At 50.1% G+C, this 18,733-nt stretch overlaps 1 protein-coding gene across 5 annotated transcripts in view; it reads left to right on the forward strand.

The window, feature by feature from the left end:
* ANK1 (ankyrin 1) overlaps positions 1 to 18,733 on the forward strand; it is a 193,438-nt gene that overhangs the window by 86,793 nt on the left and 87,912 nt on the right. For 4 of the 5 annotated variants that reach the window (XM_054565964.1, XM_054565965.1, XM_054565968.1 and 1 more), the window contains exon 2: positions 14,746 to 14,847. In XM_054565964.1, the coding sequence (XP_054421939.1) occupies positions 14,746 to 14,847 (102 nt within the window). Of the gene's footprint in view, positions 1 to 7,535; positions 7,687 to 14,745; positions 14,848 to 18,733 lie in introns of those variants that run through there. The other variant, XM_054565967.1, reaches the window with a different exon arrangement.

Below are 18,733 nucleotides of genomic sequence, written 5' to 3' on the forward strand. Positions count from 1 at the left end.
TCAGGCAGGTCAGTCTGGCGATGGCCACCCATCCTGGCTGTCGCTTTAGGGAGAATTGTTCAAATAAAGGAAAGGCCTGAGCGGATCTGCTGGGCAGCTCTGTCTGAACTGACGCTGGGCATCCTTCAGAAACTCTGGAACCATGCGGCTCACTGCCGATGCTCAAGTCCACTTGGCAACTTGAAAAACAAAACGTTTTCCCTCTTAGCGCGTCCCAGCCAGAAGTGAGTTTGAGTTTGCAGTCTCTTCCCGTTGCCAGCAGGCTGCAGAGGCAGGTTTCCGTACCGCGGGAAGCAGTGGACCCAGTGTAGTAAATGGGACCATTCTGGCAGTGTGTCTCACACACGCTTCCCAGAATGTGTGTCATCTCCACCCTGCATCTGGGCTGCCCTGGCAGCCGCCAGGCAATATGTTCTGAAGCGTCACTTCCGAATGTAGCCAGCGCCTCACGCCGTGGGGAAATGAGGCATGGAGACACAGCGTGGGCTGGCACGCCCGACGATGGGGGATGCTGCGGGTGCCATTAGAATAACATGTACGCACCTCGTGACGTCCCAACATCTTCTCACCCTCCGCAGAGAGAGGCGAGCTGTTGAGAGCTGTCTGCCTCATTGCCTTGGCAGTTGGGCCTGGATGGCAATTCAGTGCTAACGGAGATTGCGGGGGCTGCGGGCGGGGGAGGCTGGAGGTGTGGATTAGGTGAGGGGTCCTTTCTTGCGGCACAGCCCAGGGCTCTGGGATGGGCAGCTCTTGTGACTTCCCCACCTAGCAAATGACAGTGTTTCCACAGCTGTTTCCACAGGGGCCGTAATAGCTTGTGGGGAAATGAACGGTTTGGTCAACCAGCCCCGAACATGTGATTGTTTTTTTTTTTTTCCCCGCTGATGTGATACATTCTAAAATTGGAATTGATTGGACTCCTTCGGATTCCAATTCAGCTGACATTTATGGAGCCTCTGGTGTGTGGTCGCCATCACACTAACACTCGCATGTGTTGTTTTGACTTTAGCCTGGCTGAAGCTCCCGTTTGCTTGACTTGGGGAACGGGATCGTCTTCGCCAACTCAAGAGACACGCAGTAGGAGCTTCTTTTTTGCTGGGCGTGGGGTTCCAAGATGAATGACTATGAGAAGACACCACCTCTCATACTTAGTTCCCTGCCCAGGTAGTCCCGGGTGGTTCCAGAACTGCTCAGCAAAAGCATTTGCTTGTTTTCAAGGCATTTAGTTCTTCAGGAATTCTGGTTGTATTTCTTATCCAAAAAGAGAAATGGATACTGAAGCTGAAATTTGTTATTGTACATAAAACATTCTGTTCTCTTCATCTGGTTATTTGATGAGAAACAGTGGCGTTTGGATGCCTGTTTGCTTCTCACTATTGGCAAAATAACCCTGTCCCCTGCTGACTTGCCACTCCCCACCCTTCTCTCCACACAGGGACAGGATTCTGGGGTGCTGGGAACAGAGACCATGGGAGCTCAGGCTCTGCTTGGCTCCTCCCGTTGGCAAAGCCTTGGTTCCGGGCTCCGCTGTGTTAGGGGGACAGCCGGGGGTGGAGTGGAAGGGTAGGTCCAGAGCATATGATCTGAAAATCAGAAGAGAGGGAGATGAGAAATATATTTAAAAAGCACATTGATTTTTCACAGTGGGAGTGGGGATATAAAAAAACCCCCCAAAATCTCAATACTGAAAAATTGACCCAGAGGGCAAACCCTTTCCCAACTTAAGGTCTCAAGAGGAATCAAATTCCACTGAGGTCATGTCAGGGTGGGCCTGCAACCCAAGAGATCCCTTTGGGAGGACAGTCAATATCTAGTCCTAGGACTAAGGGGAACCCCTGTGTGTATGTGCTGAGAAAGTCCTGGATTTAGCTTTGCTCTCCCCCACCTCCCCCGCAGTGATCTCAGGTTTACTGGTGGCCCTCTCTGGAATCCATGTAACACCTTTCTCATGGGTTTAAAAATAGACTCCAGGCTGGCCAACCCTCTTAAAAAGAACATGATAGAGATCCATGCCAGCACCGCGGGACCTGATACCCGGCTCTGATCACTTCCCTAAATAGATCCGCTCTCGGGATCCCTTGCTCCATTGAGGCAGGGCGCCTTAACCGGCCACTGGGAGCTCACCACATGGAGTTAGATAGAAAAACAACCACGACTCTCCTTTTCCCTCTCCCTCTCTTCCCTCACTACTGAAAAGGTTAAAAAAGAATTATATGGTCTGAAGGGAGTCAGACTAGATTTCTGGGTCCACTCGACATGACATGAGCAGCGTGTGTTCCACATAAAGTTCCCTCCTCAGTAACTGGGGAGGGGGCTGGTGTAGGAGGGTGTGATGGTGTCTGTAAGAGGAACAACATTTTCCCAGCAGTGATGCTCTTGATGGCTTACAAATGCCCGGGGTGTGGGGCGCTGGCTCCCGGTGGCGATAACGCAGCCTGCCTTTCCTGGTAAAGGGTGGAGTTCCTGGTACCCACCCTTATCGGCTGTGCCCAGAGACTCTAGGAGCTGGGTCCACTCCCTTCGTGGGCGAGGGGCAGGGCAGATAGAAGGGTGACGGGGAGAGAAGCCGGACACGTCAGCAGAGCACGATGCAGCATCCCTGTGAGAGGAGCTGTCAGACGCAGGGCGCCGGAGCAGGGCTTTAGCTGTATGCACAACTGGAGAATTGTTTTCTCACTGCAGAGAAAATAGAAATGGAAAATGGTGCATTATTAACCCAGGAGGTCCAGTCGCTACATCAGAGCACTGGGGATTCTTGGGGTCCTGTTTTCAGATGTGGATGTTTGACCTTGGATAAACAGGGGTTAGGCCCTAATTTTCTAGGGCAGAAACAAGATCAGTCCCACCCCATGTATCTGGGGGTGGGGGATGGGGAGGTATTAACCTTTGACAAATGTTTTGGTTGACAAGAAAGAAGAGAGGCGAAGGAGGGAAAATAAATGTCATTTATTGTGTACTACGTGCCCAACGTGGCGCTAGGCATTTTTACATTGCTCTCACAATACCTGGAGAGGTGGGCCAAGTTATTTTCATTCTACTGATGAGGAAGTCAGCACTGAGAAAATTTGTTTCCCTGATCACAAGTTACGCAGTCAACTACAGTGGGCTTATTAACTTCAAGTAATTTAAGGCTGCCCAGGAAAGCGAATAGAGCTGTTGTTATTAAGTTGGTTCCAAGTCTGAGTACAGTGCCAAGAGGATTAAAGGAAGGGCTGCAGAAGGGCCACATCTGTCCTCCAGTGACCTGCAGGGGAGGGTGGTATCACCATGCTGATGTTCCTGTAGGGAGGAGCCAGCTGTGTCCTCCCTGGTCGCCACCGGAAGCCGCCTACGCCTTTTCTGTTCCCTAGCGCGCCCTGGGAGGTAGAGTCATCTGAGAATCCCACACACCTGGGGTTCTTTGCTTCAAGCTTTTGACCAAAATAGAAGTGTTCTCCCAGTTTCTAGGAGAGCTAAAGGTTCACAGGGGAATTCACGGCAGGGGACCTGTCATCTGTCCTAGGCTCCCACTCTGCCCAAGAGTTGTACAATTACACAATGAATTTTCTTCCCTTTCCCCCCTGCACCATCTCCTCCTGATGTAGCTTCGTATGGCCCGGAGGACAGAGAACTCTAAAGACGCAGCCTCCAGCACTTCATTATGCTTGTCTGCAGAGGGAACTGCGGGGACAGTTGGTAAAATATTTAGCAAGATTGGAACAAACCTGCGGATTCCGTGAACCTGTAGGACAGACAGCTGGTCCAGCATTCTCTCTGAGAACTCCTAGTTTTTTGTTTAGCCCATCCCTCCCTTTCTGTTCCTTTGCTTTAGTTTCAGTAACTATTGCTGGCAGATCTCCTGGACACACTAAATACCTGCAATAAAAAGTGCAGCCTTGAGGTATGAAGAAAAGTAGGAAACAGGCAAAGCACAGGATGATTATTTGTTGCCTAAGGCTGTAGCAGGGATGGAGGTTTGAGGAGGGACAGTTAATTAATGGGGAAAAAATAATGGCTTATCTTTCTGAATCCCCAGAACCCAGAAAGATCCCTAGGAGTTAATTTGTTTATTCTGTGCTTCTGTACACCACATCAAATGGTGAGTTATCTTTTTCTGCGATCCTGAAGGATCCCCAGCAGAGATTCAGCCCTTCCTGAATAATGAGTTCTATTAAGTCACACCCCTCACAGCTGGAAAGTTCTTTCTAATCTAAACCTTCTCTACATCAATTTAACCGCATGACTTTCAATTTCCTTATGACCAATGGACACAGTGGGTATGTCATCTTCAAACCTCAGTCAGCAAGCTTTTATTTGGCCCCACTGCCTAGCACTGTGCCAGTCACATAGGGAGCTGGAGGGAAAAGTGAGGAGGAGGGGCCGGGCATCCTGAACATCTGAACCAAGTTGTCTCTGCCTGTGAGAAGCTTATAACTGAGTCATGGGGACCAGGCTGCCACACCTGGGGAAGGGCAGCGTAAAGTTAGCTCCATGCTGGGGTGCAGGCCCCAGTGTTGGAGGAGTTTACATCTTAAGGGCTGTATCTTCTAGTTTTCTCTTCTCCGTATGTGTCTGTCATCTCGGTTCCTTTAACCTCAGGCCTCACTGGGCGAAATGTCTGTAATCATTTTCTTTCTTTCTTCTCCTCTTGGACCTTGCCTGATTCTTTGCATGTCTAAGTTGCAAAGCTTTAACCCTAACGAAGTCATGGCTATTGTAAAAAAAAAAAAAAAAAAAAAAAAAATCCTTAAAGTACAGCTTAGGGAATATAGGCAATAATATTGTAATAGCTATGTATGATGCCAGGTGAGTCCTAGACTTAATTGGTTATATGAATGTCCAACCATTGTACACCTGAAACTAATATAAAATAACATCGGATGTCAACTGTAATTTAAAAATTAAAAAAAGAGAAAAAAGATAAAGCAAGTATAATTAAAGCTGCCATCTTGACAGTTTGTAAAATGAAGACCATTAAAAAGACTTTACCAGGAAAAAAAAAAGAATTCTTGGCAGCCCCGAGTATTCGAGTCCTCCGATAACACCTCGGCCGCTTTCCCAGTGCTCGCACAGCACTGCGGACTGTATTCGGCTTCTGGCCCGCTGCGACCGTCTCTTCTCTTTCTCTGTGATTGTGTGACCCATAGCATTGTATGGTATAAAGAACACTGGGCTTAGGAGTTACGAGATCTGCATGCCAATACTAGACTGGGAATTTTTTGCTATTTAATTGGAATGTTTCACTTGCAAGATCCCAGTTTAATACAGATATTCTCAAAACTCAATAACGGGGAAAAAACCCAGTTAAAAAATGGGCAAGAGATTTGAACAGATACATTACCAAAAACAAAACAAAACACAACAAAACCAAAAAGAAAACCAAAAACCCGAATACATGTGGATGGCAAGTAAGCCCCTGAAAAAATATTTAACATAATTAGTTCTTAGAGAAATGCAAATTAAAACCACACTGAAATACTAGCACACATCTATTAGAATGTCTAAATTAAGACTGACCATACCAACTGTTGACAAGGATGTAGACCAACTGGCAGGAGGGAGGAATTACTAAGAGGCAGGAGGAAACTTTGGTAGGTTCATTATCTTGATTGTAGTAATAGTTTTATGGGGGATACTCATCATATAAAAACTTACCAAGTTATACATTTAAGTATGCAGTTTATAGTATGTCAATTATACCTTAAGATAGCTGTTAAAAAATAGCCTTTCTTTCAGTTCATTGAGCGAATCAATTATATCAGTGTTTTGAAAGTATTATGCATATTATTCATCTTCCATTTGAGTAGGGCATTTTCTCTCTCTCTAAATATTAATGTTGGAACAGTGCTTTAGAATCCCTTGAGATATTCCACTGGGCTCTATGATCAAGGCTGTTCCAGGAACCATAATTTATTAATCGAAGCTCTCAATGTAGAGGATGGGAGATCTGAGAGGCAGCTTTAAGAGGCATGAGGTGAGACCTGTGGCATGACCTGTGTTTTAAAAACGCGAGCGTGGGAAGAGAGGGGGCTGCAGTGGCTTCCTGCACCCGGACCCCCTGCCCTTTGGTGCCTCAGAGTGGGTGTTTCCCAGACAGCTTTCAGAGGTCGCCCGCTCTGAAATTCATCCTCTGATGACGTTGAGGATCTTAGGCCTGGAGAATTCTGATGCTGCTGTCTTCAAATACCAGTTTTTTCACCCACATGGGAAGGAGTTAGTTGCACCATACACTTCAGATCACTCATTTTTGACAACATCCTGACCTTTTCTCTTGATCTTTATTTATCCCACTAATTTAGGACTTTCTCCTAGTTGTGGAATGGCAACTTACTTTGGAAAACACTCTCAGAGTTTTTTCTGAGACATCTTCTACCTTATTTCTTCCCTGCTCTGAGCACATACGTATTTGTTAGGAATCTTGGCAGTGCTGTTCACGGAAGGGCTTCAGGTCATTTGGACCCTCTGTTTATTGGTGACCTTGGTCCTGACTCGTAACCTCTTTGGGCTCAGTTTCTCTATCCATGCAGCCATCATAGCCCTGTCTGCCTCATGGGGCGGCTGTGAGGGTTACAAAGAGGTAATGCAATACATCCATCCCCCAAGGTGCTCAATGTGTTCATCCCTCAGCGGCATACAGCAGTACTCTACCCAGGAGTCAGGGCAGGAGGGGTGGAAAGAACGCAGTTGGTACTGCATGTGGACTGCTACTGGGATAGAGCATGAGGCCAGGTTCATAATACAGAACAGCCATGATCTGAACAAGCAGTGTGGCCAGGGGCCCCGGGACCTGGCATTGCTTTTGCTGACCATTTGTCATAGCTCAGTGTTGAGTCTGCTCTTAACAATTCCTGGTGGCACCCCTCAAGACCAATCCTGTCATCCTTTTTGACATCTGCCCCTGAAATGACCTCAGGAAACGGGGAGGATGGTCCTGGAGCAGAAAGCCGGGAGCTGACTCCAGCCCTGGGTGAGACTTCCTTAGCAGCAGCAGACTCGAGGGATGGAGGAGATGGTAGTAACAGATCTGCGTCCTGCCTCTCAGCTTCATTTCGCGTCTCCGCTCTCTGGCAGAATCAGGAATCGGCTGATTAGCTGGGATCTCGGACACGATGCAAGAGCTCAAAACATGCAAATTGGTTACGGGGCATAAATAGACTTTGCTGAGCTCACCCTGGCAGTCTTTGCAGGCTCCGGGGCCCATTCATTAGGGCAGCGGTGGCGGAAGGCAGGGCGGGAGCGCCATGCAGCTTGGAGCTCCTCACCTCCATTGGACGTGTGTGCCTCCTTCTGCAGCGGCAGGGCCGGCTCCCCGCCCAGGGCCCGCACCTGCAGCCCTGGCCGCACCCCACCCCACCCCACCCCACCGCGCCCTCCACGCACCCCCTCCTCTGGGCCTGGCAGCAGGTGCCTTCCCTCCGGAGATCGCTTCGCATTAACTTTCCCATCTGACATAATAATGGAGAGAAAATGAAGAGATCCCATTAGTGGCTGGCTGGAGGGCGGGCGGGCGCAGAGTCCGCGCCGGAGCCGGAGCCCGAGCCCAGCGCACGGAGCCTGTATTTTTAGCCAGATGCCGCGTAACTTGCTGGCGCTCCCTGCGCCGCCGAGCAGATAACGGGGGCGGGGGAGCAGGGAGCCGGGCTCGGATTGCAGCGCGGGTGCCGGACGATGGCAGCGAGACAGGGCAGGTCCCGTCCAGACCCTGCGGTGAGTGACGACCGGCCGCGGCCGCTCGGCCGGAAGCTCGGCGCGCTGGGGGCTGCCGTGCGGGGTGCGGGCCACGGGGCCCCTTGCTGCGGGCTCCGCGAGCGCCAACTTTCGAGAGGGTGCGGGGACGCGCTCCGGGCAGCCACCGAGGCTTCAGGCAGAATCCAGAGGAAAATTCCTTTGGCTCGGAGGCTGCCGCGGCGGAGGCGGCCCGGGCGGGCCAGCGGCGCACGCGGGAGCGCGGAGCCTCCACACAGTTTCCCAGAGGGGACCCGGGACGCGCGGGGCCCTAGCTGAGGCCGCGTCCCCCTCACTCTGGGAGGAGAGTCCCACCGGTCGGATTCTGCTGCGGGGCCTCACGGCTGCCCCTCACGGGGACCCAGCTGGACCAGAGGGGATGCCCGGCCTTGGCCTTGGCCAGAGAAGGGACTGCCTTGCCCATGGCACGCCTGACCCCTAAGCCTTAGCAGCACGATGGCCCGGATGTCCAGAGATAGCAGGCAATGAATGGGGCAAGAGGAAGGCAGACCTGTTGTGTGCCCAGAAGCCTGGCGCTTTCCCTGTACCTTGTCATCCTTACAGCGCCCCAGCAAGCTGTGTATTACCCCATTTTAGCTACGGGGAAATTGAGGTGTGGCAACTACCAGGCACAGCATCAAGTGGCAGAGCAGGGGCTCGCAGCAGGTCTTCCCAGCGTCAGGGTCCACTCCGGCTTTCCCACGTCACTGCATCCCCCAGCCACTGAGGCCCGGTGCGGGAGCAGCCCGAAGAACGCCAGGGTTTCCCAAGGCCTCGCAGTTGTGTAGGGAAAGGATCAGGGAACCCAGGACTCCTGCTTACTTACATACACATCGTTTCCTCAGTGACCCTTTTAGTTTCTTCATTTTATCTTTGCCAGTGGGAGTCTGAGTGGGGGTCCTGAAGACAATTTGTAAATCTTTACCAGAGCAACTTCTGGGGAAAACAAAACAAAACAAAAAGGAAAGAAACCCTAATGAAACACACACTCCGGCCCAGGGTTCAGTTCTGTTTCTCTGTAGTCAATAGGATAAAGGCAGGACCACACAGGTGTGCCAGCTGGCAGGAGCTGACTGTTCTTGCTGGGAGGACCGCCTTGGGCTCCGGGGGATTCCAGGCACCAGGCGTGGAGGAACACTCCGCCGTGGAGGGCACCCACGGCCGGCTGCCACGCAGGCCGCTGCCCATCCTGCTGTGCCGCCCGCTGAGCTTAGCCTTCTGCATGCGCTGCAGTACCCGCAGCAAAAGGGTCTAGGATCTCTTCCTGGGAATTCTGACAGTGACTTAGAGAAACTGCATTTTGCCCAGACAAGACCGTTTGGGAAGGAGATACGACCTTATCGCTGTTTACAGAAATTGGTAATAGCTCAGTTCCCATTCATCTTTTGAGATAAGAATGTGGCACTAAAAGACCTTGAAAAAGTCAGTCATGATTCGTCCTGGGAAAACTTGGGCCACCTCAAGCGCCAAGAAGGTGTGAGGAGGCCCTGGGATTCTCTTAGCCGGCCTGAAAGTGAACTTTGCCTGGCACAGTTTCCCAGAGGGGACCCGGGACATGTTTCCGAAGCCTTCCATGCTCCTGTGTCACAGTCACACGGCCATTTAGCAACGCACACTTCCGGCCTCTCCCTCCCAGGACACTGGAGCCCCTCGGCTGCTTCTGTATTGCTATATTCATATCACCCCACTCAGGAAGTGCAAGTTTAATAATAGTCTGGGTGTCTCAGGTAACCAAGGGCTCACCTCCCTTTTCCTGAGCAGCGCTTATGACAACTTGAGTCCCAGGAGGAATTCTATTCCCTTCCTTTCCCCTCCACTCACTTCCTCCTGAAGTGAAGACTGAAGTGGGACTGGAGCGCAGGTGGAAGGCTTCCTCCAGCGGGAGCCGGACTCGAGAGGAATCTTGTGGGCACTAGGAAGCCATCAGCCCGTGGGGCGGTACCGCACTGGGGTTGAGAGAAAGACCCTGGAGGCACACAGCCTGGATTCCAGTCCCGGCCAAGCCATGTATCGGTTGTGTGACTTTGGACAAGTTCCTTCATTTCACTGTGACTCATTTACCTCACACATACAAAGGAGACAATGAAAGTGTCTGTCTCATGATATTATTAGGGAGCCCAAATGAAGTAATTTAAGTAGAGTATTCAAAACCCGGTAAGAGCTTTGTAAAACTTACCGGGTGGGGCAAAAGCAGGTTCACAGTTGTTCATATGTTAAATAATAGAATAATTAATAAACAATAATACAAAAATAAACCCTGGGTTTTGCATACTCACAACTATAAATGTACATTTGCCACCCCCTCCTTATTTGGGTGCGAGGGAGTTCAGGGAAGTCACGGGGATTGACCAGCAGGGCTGCGGCCAGGGTACATGAGCGGATGTACACACTCCTCCTCTTCTCAGAGCAGGTACAGGCCGTTTTCTCACAGGTAAAGTTAGATGGAAATGAAGCTCAAGATGTGGACGGGCAAAGATACAAGTGAGCAGGCTTGGTAGGTGGGGTGCTCAGAGGGGGTGTCAGCTCCTTGGTGGTGACACAGGACTTAGTGCCATTGTGGACTGATTTTCTGGACACAGGGAAGGCTCCTGCAGGTCCTTGAGTCTCCTTCCATGGAGAGGCCTCTCTGAGGCTGCCCTGCCTCAGAGGGGACATTCGGTCTCCGACGGGACTAGGGACACCGCTCCGATTTATCACAGCCCAGGAATACTCTGGTCAGTGTTCTATTGTTGTCACTGGTGTTTTCCTGGTTAGTATTTACTCAGATGAATATTCTGAAAGGAACATAATGGATTCTTTGGGCTGTCTTTCTGCCCTGTTGAATTGTACAGACTATTCCTAAAAGCGTCAGGAAATTGCACCTAGGACAGGTCATTGAATTGGAGGTCGTTGAATTAGATAGATGGGTGGTATGGGCTCAGAAGAGCAAGATGGTGAAAATGGGTTTTCTGTTCCAATGAGGGCCTTTGCTCTGGAGCTTAACTGTTCCTCGCACCTCGGTGGGGCGCAGTGAGCGCTTGGAAAGGGAGTCAATGGGTGCGTGCGTGCACAAGGGACCCCTTTATAACCGAGCCACTTTGTTTTTCAAATTGCGAGGGCAGGGACCAACATTCTGGTTTATTTTTTCTCTCCCCTCGCCCTAGCAGGATCCTGAACTTGAAATAGAACCTCGGTAAATACATTGTAGAATTAAACTGAGTGAGGCACAGTGAGAGTGACATGAATATCCACAATTCGCTTGTCAGATACCCACAGGGTCCTGCTCGTGCCCTGATTGCTCTATGCCTAGAGAAGACCGAAAGGAAAACGAGAAAGCCTTAGCCAGGAAACTTCACTACTTCCTATCTAGGTGGCCTTCACCAGTCACTTTATTTTTACCACCAGTTTTATCATCAGTGAAAGGAAGGACTGGGACAAGACAATTCCCTTTTAGAGGCCTGTCTTGGCCATTAACACAGGGCTCGGGGGCCAGAGCTGGGATCTGCTGGGGACCCTTTCTCTGCCATGGATTAACTGTCTGAGTGGCAAAGACACACGGCCCGTGCCAAGCTCTACGACCTGTCACAGTTGTCTAGACACCCTCGGGTTTAGGTTGCTGAGAATGTACCTCAGGGTCAAGGGCAGTGGAAAGGCATAGGCTTTAGCCTGAGAGCCCTGGGCAGTCTCCTGACTGTTAACTTACTACAGAACCTGGGCAAGTTGTTACCCTCTCCAGGCCTGAGTTTCTCACCTCTAAAATGGGGATAGTAGTTATACTTACCTGACCAGTTGTGACGAGGATTAAAAGATGTTACTTTGTTAATACGCTTGCTCAATGACTGGTAATAGTATTATAATTTCCTGATAGCATGCAGAGACTGCAGAAACTGTTTAACCCTCTTTAGCTGAGTCTAGATCGGACTTCCCTTGCCCTCTGTTTATGTGCTCGCCTGTCTGTTATTAATACCGTATGCTCCTTCCCTTCCTAGGTTCAGGGCTTTGAACAGTCACACAGTATCATTAATTGATATTGCATCAATTTTACCCACAGTTCTCAGGTTTTCATCTCAAATCCTGGTATTGTGCTACAGAAGATAATTTGGGTAGGTGGGATATGTAGGGTATGTCTCTCTAACTCTCATCCTTAGGGATTTGTACAGTATTTTCCCTAGTAGTTGGGTATAAGAGAAAAAAAAATGTGACTATATACAAACACACAATTGTGGACCGAATTTCTGAATCAGCAGGCACAGACAGACATTACTCTGAGGGACTAAACTTTTGGTCTGATTTCTCTAGGAATCCAACAGATTGATCCTCATTTATGAAATATTTCCTTCTCCACAGATCTCTTGCTGAGAAACCTTGGGACATTAGGTGCCCTGTGTTTTGGACCAAGGGAGGTCTTGGCCTAGTAGGTACTTCATGCTTTGAAGGATTCAAAAGAGGTAGAAGATTTGGTCCCCAAGAATCAAACAGTATGGCTGGGGAGAGAAGACATGCATAAATCAAATCACTTGAGAAAGATGTCTCTAAAATACATTTTAAAAATCAAACTCCCATTTCTACATTTCAAGATGATAACTATTGAGGATACAAGGACAACATCCCCAAGGAGCTAGGAGCTGAGTGCACCTGGAAGAAAGGAACGATGGGAGTTGGCAGAGGAGAGTGGCAGAGGGCCTCAGGGTCCGGGGAATAATCGGGGTGTGGCCCTGGAGGCAGACAGAGGTGGGCATGTGGGGAGCACAGGGAGGGAAGCAGAAGGAGCTCTCCTGCTGTTGGGGGCTGAGAGATCCTAAAGCGCCTATGTTGTGAATGGGCAGAGGCAGAGCTTTCTGGAAGGGGTGGGGCAGGCAGAGAAAGGAAGCAGCTCTTGTAGAGCTGTTTGGAGGCCTAAGACAGAGGGTGGGGAGGGCGGGGCCACCCTCGCTGTGAAGGGGTGTCTGTAAGGCTGCAGAGTCTTTTGTGCCCCAAATGAACTGTTTAATTGGCAAAGGCATGAGCCCCCGCTTTGGGGAGGAGATTAGGGTTTCAGTTGTAGAATACTGAGATTGTTGGCTGTAGATTTTGTCTTCCATGTTTACTTGGTCATTATTAACGTGTATGAGTTTTGGCTACTGTCATAAATTAGCACAAACTTACTGGCTTAAAACAGACATTTATTCCCTCGCTGTCTGGAGGTTATAAGTCTAAATCAAGGTACGGGCAGGGCTGGATGCCCTCAGGAGGAGTCTGTTCTTTGCCTCTTCCACCTTCTGCTGGTTGCTGGCTTCCTTGGCTGGTAGCCGCATCACCTCCATCGCTACCTTGTCTTTACATCGCCTTCTCTGTGTACCTTCTTTTCTGTCTTTAATTAGGGTACTTGCTATTGGATTTAGGGCCAAACTAGGTAATCTAGGGTGATCTCATCCCAAGACACATAACTCAAGAGCATCTGCAAAAACTCTTTTTCCAAATAAGTGACACTCATAGTTTGCAGGGATTAGCACACCAACACATCTTTTGGGGGCCACCATTCAGCCACCACTCTAAGAAGAATGCATGAAGGAAGGAGACAGAGTGTCCCCAAGGGGAGAGGAAACTACAAGGCACGGATGGGTCTTCTGGCTGAATGGCATCACATGCTTCACCTGTGGCCTGTCCTGTGACAACTCTTACCCATCAGACTCCACCTGAATAGGCACACGTGCCAAGCACTGTACTCCACTTGCGCTGGTATAATATTCAATAATTACAATAGTATATATTATTTCCTTTTAGCTTCACAGCAAGGGTATGAGAAATGCCTTACCCTCCCTGACTGACAGATCAGGAACCAGGAGCCGAGGTGCCTGAGAATGCAGGGCTCTCAGCGACTCGCTGGGGAGCTGCTCTGAGCCACCTCACCCTCCTCCAATTATGCGCTTTCCAACTACACTTGTTTGCATTCGTCGACTTTATTTTATTGTCCCCAACGCTCACTCTTTCTGACTGTCACTCATCCTTTTCTTTTTGAAAGACTTTACTTATTTATTTTTAGAGAGAGGGGAAGGGAGGGAGAAAGAGAGGGAGAGAAACATCGATGTACGAGAGAAATATTGATTGGTTGCCTCTCCAACTGGAGACCTGGCCTGCACCCCAGGCATGTACCCCAAGTGGGAATCGAACCAGCAACCTTCTGGTTCATGGGTCGACGCCCAGCCCACTGAGCCCCACCAGTCAGGGCTGCCACTCCTCCTTAATACAAACAAGTGTTTGGTAGGTTGGTAAAATTGACGGAGCAACAACTATGCAACCAGAGTGCTTTACTCTCATTCAGGATGAGGGGCGCCTGTGAGCTAAAGTTCCTGTTAAGCTGGCAGTTGAGCAGGGAGGCTAAGTTGACTGATTTCAGTGCCAAACTGCCTGCTTCGGGGCCCTGGCTGTGCCTCTTACCTGCTCTGTGGCACTGCACACGTCATTCCAGCTCTCCGCGCTTTGGTTCCCTCATCTGTAAAATGAGGACCGCGATAGTACTTACTACCTTGGGTGTTTTCAGTGAGGATTAAATGCATGTCTGCATGTGTGTAACTATATAGTGCTGATAGTAGTTCTTTGTGCCCTGTAAATACTAAGTGCTGTTTACTTAAAAAACAAAACCCACGAAATCGCAGTGGAGAGCACGTGTTTGGTTCCTGTGGTGACTGCACCTGTGACTCACTGGGGCCACGGCTATGTGATAAGGACATAGAGCCCTTGGAAACAGCAAAGCAGTCAGACACCTGGCTGTGCTGGGCACTCAGCTTTAGGATGGAGTCCCCTCTCAAAAGCTGGCACCTCCTGAGTCCTAGCTGAGAATGCTCATAAAAATACCAAAAGGCAGGGAGGCGGATCCTGAAGGCAGCCTCCCATTACAGTCTGGCCAGGGGCCCTAGGGCCTCTACCGCACTTGGGTACTATGGTGGGCACCAGGGTGTCATAACGGCAGGGTGCGAGGCAGCCACCCTGACCCCGGCCCTTTCTCGCAGCCCTGGTCTTGAATGGGATCGTGAGGTGGGTACCGCCCAGGGGGTGCTCACAGCCTGCTGTTTCTCCCCACAGGCCGATGCTGCTACCAGCTTTCTCAGGGCAGCAAGATCAGGTAACTTGGACAAAGCTTTGGATCACCTGCGGAATGGGGTAGACATTAACACCTGTAACCAGGTAAGTGGGATGGGGACAGCATGTGGCCTCTGAAGAGTGGCTTTTGCCTGTTGCCACTCCCTGAGAGTTTTAATCTGCTTCTATTAACCTTTTCCCGGTAGCCTCAAAAGTCCCCAACGGCTTCCGCCTGCTGAAGGCCCTAACCCTGGCGCTCACATCCCTGTCCCAGTCCAGGGCCCTACAGAGAAGGGCTGATGCCGGAACAGTGTGGGCTGGCCCGAGCTCCATCCCCTGCGGCCTCTTCCCTTAGAAGTTGCCCCTGGTCCCTGCTGTGGTCTTAGAATATGTGGTCTTTGAAAGGGGCAGGAGGAAGGGCTTTGAAGGATGATGTTGTGTCAGTGGTGACATTAAATGTCCTTTGTCAGTCAGCAGCCTTTGAGGGTTCCCTGCAGGCTGAGCAGGAAATAGTGATGAGGACTTGCTCGCAGGGTGTTGACAAAGGCGAGTCTGGCTCAGGTGGAGAACCAATGTGGCTTAAACAGCTTCTCTGTTAAGTCACAGAGGCTTGGTTTCTGGAGAGGGTGGTAAGGAAACAGAATGTATGCGAGACTGATTGGAGTGCAGAATCAGACTGAGGATTAGGAATTGACCCAATAGGGAGGAAGTCACCCCTTGACAGAGAAGAGGGGTGTGGCTTGGGCTTGTGGATTGGATGACTGATGTTTGTTTTTGCCAGTTCAGGTGCACATGCTAAATCAGTTTCCAATGTAGAATAAATTTACTAATTGTGACTTTTTTTTTTTTTTACCATTTTAACAATTTAAAAATTGTCTTAAATTGTGGTGAAATACACATACTATAGAGTTTACAGTCTTAACCATTTTTAAGCATACAGTTCACTGGCATTAAGTACATTCATATCATGGGAAACCTTCACCACCATCCGCCCACAGAACTCCTTTCATCTTACAAAATGGGAACTCCGCACCCAATAACACCCCATTCCTGCCTCCCTCCTCAGTCCCTGGCAACCACTCGACTTTCTATCTATGAATGTGACTGCTCCCCCAAGCGCCTTATAGAAGTGGAAGCGTGCAGTATCTGTCCTTTGGGACTGTCGTATTTCACATAGCATAGTGACCTCCAGATACATCCATGCTGCAGTGGGCTGGCTGCCTGTTTACAGACCAGCTGGGTCAAATTCCTGGGAAGCAGGTTAACTTTTCCATTGGCAATGTGCCCCTGTCCCCCGGCCCCTGCTTAAAATGCAAAATTCCACTTGCCCTCTCTCCCAGGGCCAAGACCCATTTGGATTCAGTTGGTCTTCTGTGGAAGAAATTCAGAGCTAAAAGATCAGAGGGGAAGGCGCGGGCGGTGTGGGATGGGCCACAGAAGTAGGTGTGTGATAGGAGGCAGGCGCCCGGCAGTGAACTTCAGAGGGGAGATGGAGCGTGTGGTCTGGACTTCAGATTGCGAACTGGACGAGAAGGGGCAAACCCTCCTCCTCTTTTTGCATCCTTCCACCCAAATGTACCAACGTGGACCAAAGGACATTTCTCCCCGAATGTGCAGAGCTAAAGATTGGCGTTTGGCTAGCAGATTGAAACCGTGAATTCCTTTCACAAGAAGAGGTGCTAGGAGCTAAGTATGGGTGCGGAGAGGGCGTCCTGGAGTGGCTCAGGAGAGGGGGCCCAGGGACCCGCTGAACGGCTCCCCAGGAACAGCCATAGGTCATGTTGTTCCCGCTCCCACCCCCACCCCCACCACCAGCTGAGGGAGTTGTTCCCTCACCACCAGGATGCACCGCTGGCGGGAGAGGCCGGTTCTGAGGCTCCCTTTGTTCAGAGCAGGACTGCAGAAACCCAGGAGCGTGTTTCTCCGCAGTGCAGTTTCCGACTGGGGAGCACCAAACCCCTGGAGGCCTCCCGAGGGCTAAGGTGCCAGCTCTCAGAGGGATGCATTTAGCAGAAATGGGGACAACTGAACGTTCATGAGCCTTGAGCCAGGGCTCATTTTCGGTGTCGAATTGGAAGATGTCGCTGACACCGGGGGACGGCTTTGTCCTGATTGGCCTCCTGTCCGTGAGGCCCTGGGGATACTGGGCTTGCCCCTCTGCTCTCTCTCCTCAGAGCGCTTCCTCGGTTCATCTCTGCCCAAGAGCAGCAGGCAACCAGACGTTATTTGCACTTCATTGACGCCGTTGCCAATCGATTGATGGGCTCAGTGCCAGTGACAGGTCGCGCTTAGCCCTGCGAGAGACTGAGGGGAGGCACCGACCTCAGACTGGGGACTGCAGTCCTGGCTAACACCAGCCTCTTTCTTTCAAAGAGCGAACTGCTGCTAGCAAGACAGCGAATGCCGGAGGGGAGTGAAAGGAAGGATTCGCCGCAGTGCAAAGCCCCTCGCTGCTGAGTTCGTCCCAGCGCCCCAGACCTTGGGCCCTGTTGGTCTTTGTTTTGTGTTCTGTGACTGTTCAAGGAAGGCAGGGAGCTGCAGATGGGCGCCCCTGGGGCCCCAGTGTTGCCCAAGCCTCATTCTGGTTTTATAGGGCATTATGGCTTTTGCTTTTGAGTGAATAGTACGGGTAATGGGGAAGGACTATAGTAGCTGAATGTGCGTCCTCATTAAACACATTAGTGCACCCATCGGAACAATGCTGCTGTTTGATAATGTTCACAAGGCTAGCCTGTAACGGCTCTAGAGACTTCCTCTCTTTAAAAGCATTCATTCATTGTTTTGAGAAGATAAAAACAGGCTCTGATCCTGGGGTCATGGCTTAAGAATGTGTTTTGGCTTGAATCTTTTTTGAGCTAGTGGACTGTGATAGCAGTAATACAGCAAATGCTGATCCTTACATAAGTAACACACTTTCAAACAGTATGTTTTGTGGAAAGAGCATGTGCTGCTTGCCTTAATAGGAAGTAATTACTCTAAGTAGTGTGAAAAGAGGAACTCTTGGCTTACATAAGAGACATCTCAATATTCAGGGCAGCTTCCTTATTGCACAGATTATGTCTACTCATTTTTATCATCATCATTATGTTCAAAGTTCACACACAAGGACACACACACACACACATGCATGCAGCAATATCTTTCTGTGTATGCCAGTCTTTCATTTATTCAAGCACTGTTTACGCTTTAGACCCATTGTCTTCAGCCCATGTCTTCCTGTACATTTCCATGTGTACATGGAGTGCTGAGCTTTAGGGATTTCATAGTAAAAGAAAAAGTTCTAGTCCTCATCTTTTCTGAACTGTAGTGCACTGCTGCTGAGAGCTGCTGATCAAATAGCACATCAATAGATATGAAAACCAAGCTGTTAGGCACCGTGAAGGAGACTTTTATGATAATACATATAAGAGAGACTTGACCTAGAGTTGGAGGTCAGAGAAGGCTACTGTGTGGAAGAGATAGTTGAGCTAAGGAATGAGTAGAGGTGAATGAGGCGAAGGAAGGGAAGGACCTTCCAATTGTAGAGAACAGCCTGTGCAAAGTCTCTGAGGCAGGGAAAGCACAGAGTTGAAAGAAGGCAGCGTGGCTGCAGTGTGGAGAGCAAGAAGGACCAGATAAGGCTGGAGAGGTGAAGTCGGGGTTGTGCTGGACCTTATATGATAGGCAGGGGCAATAGTCACAACTGCAGGGGCAGTGGTCTACAACTGGGACAGCGTGCCCCAGGGCCCGAGCAGTGTGTGTATGTGCATGTTTGTGCACATTGTGTGCATGGGGGTGTGTTCACCTGCTGCTCCACATGTTAATCCTGTAGTTGATGAGGGAGAGGAAAGATCTGGGTGAGAGGCAGAGTGTCCAGAGCAGCCACGGTGGGGTGGGGTGGGGGGTACTCCAGAGCTTGAGGCAGTGGCTCTTGATGAAGGGGAACGGAGGTATTTTAGCATTTAACAACTTGTACGGTATGTCTTGGTAGAATATCCATCCTGCTTACAGG

The sequence above is a fragment of the Pteronotus mesoamericanus genome, unplaced genomic scaffold (genome assembly GCF_021234165.1).
Source record: "Pteronotus mesoamericanus isolate MK-2021 breed Mesoamerican mustached bat unplaced genomic scaffold, CSHL_Meso_final contig_169, whole genome shotgun sequence".
NCBI lineage: Eukaryota > Metazoa > Chordata > Mammalia > Chiroptera > Mormoopidae > Pteronotus > Pteronotus mesoamericanus.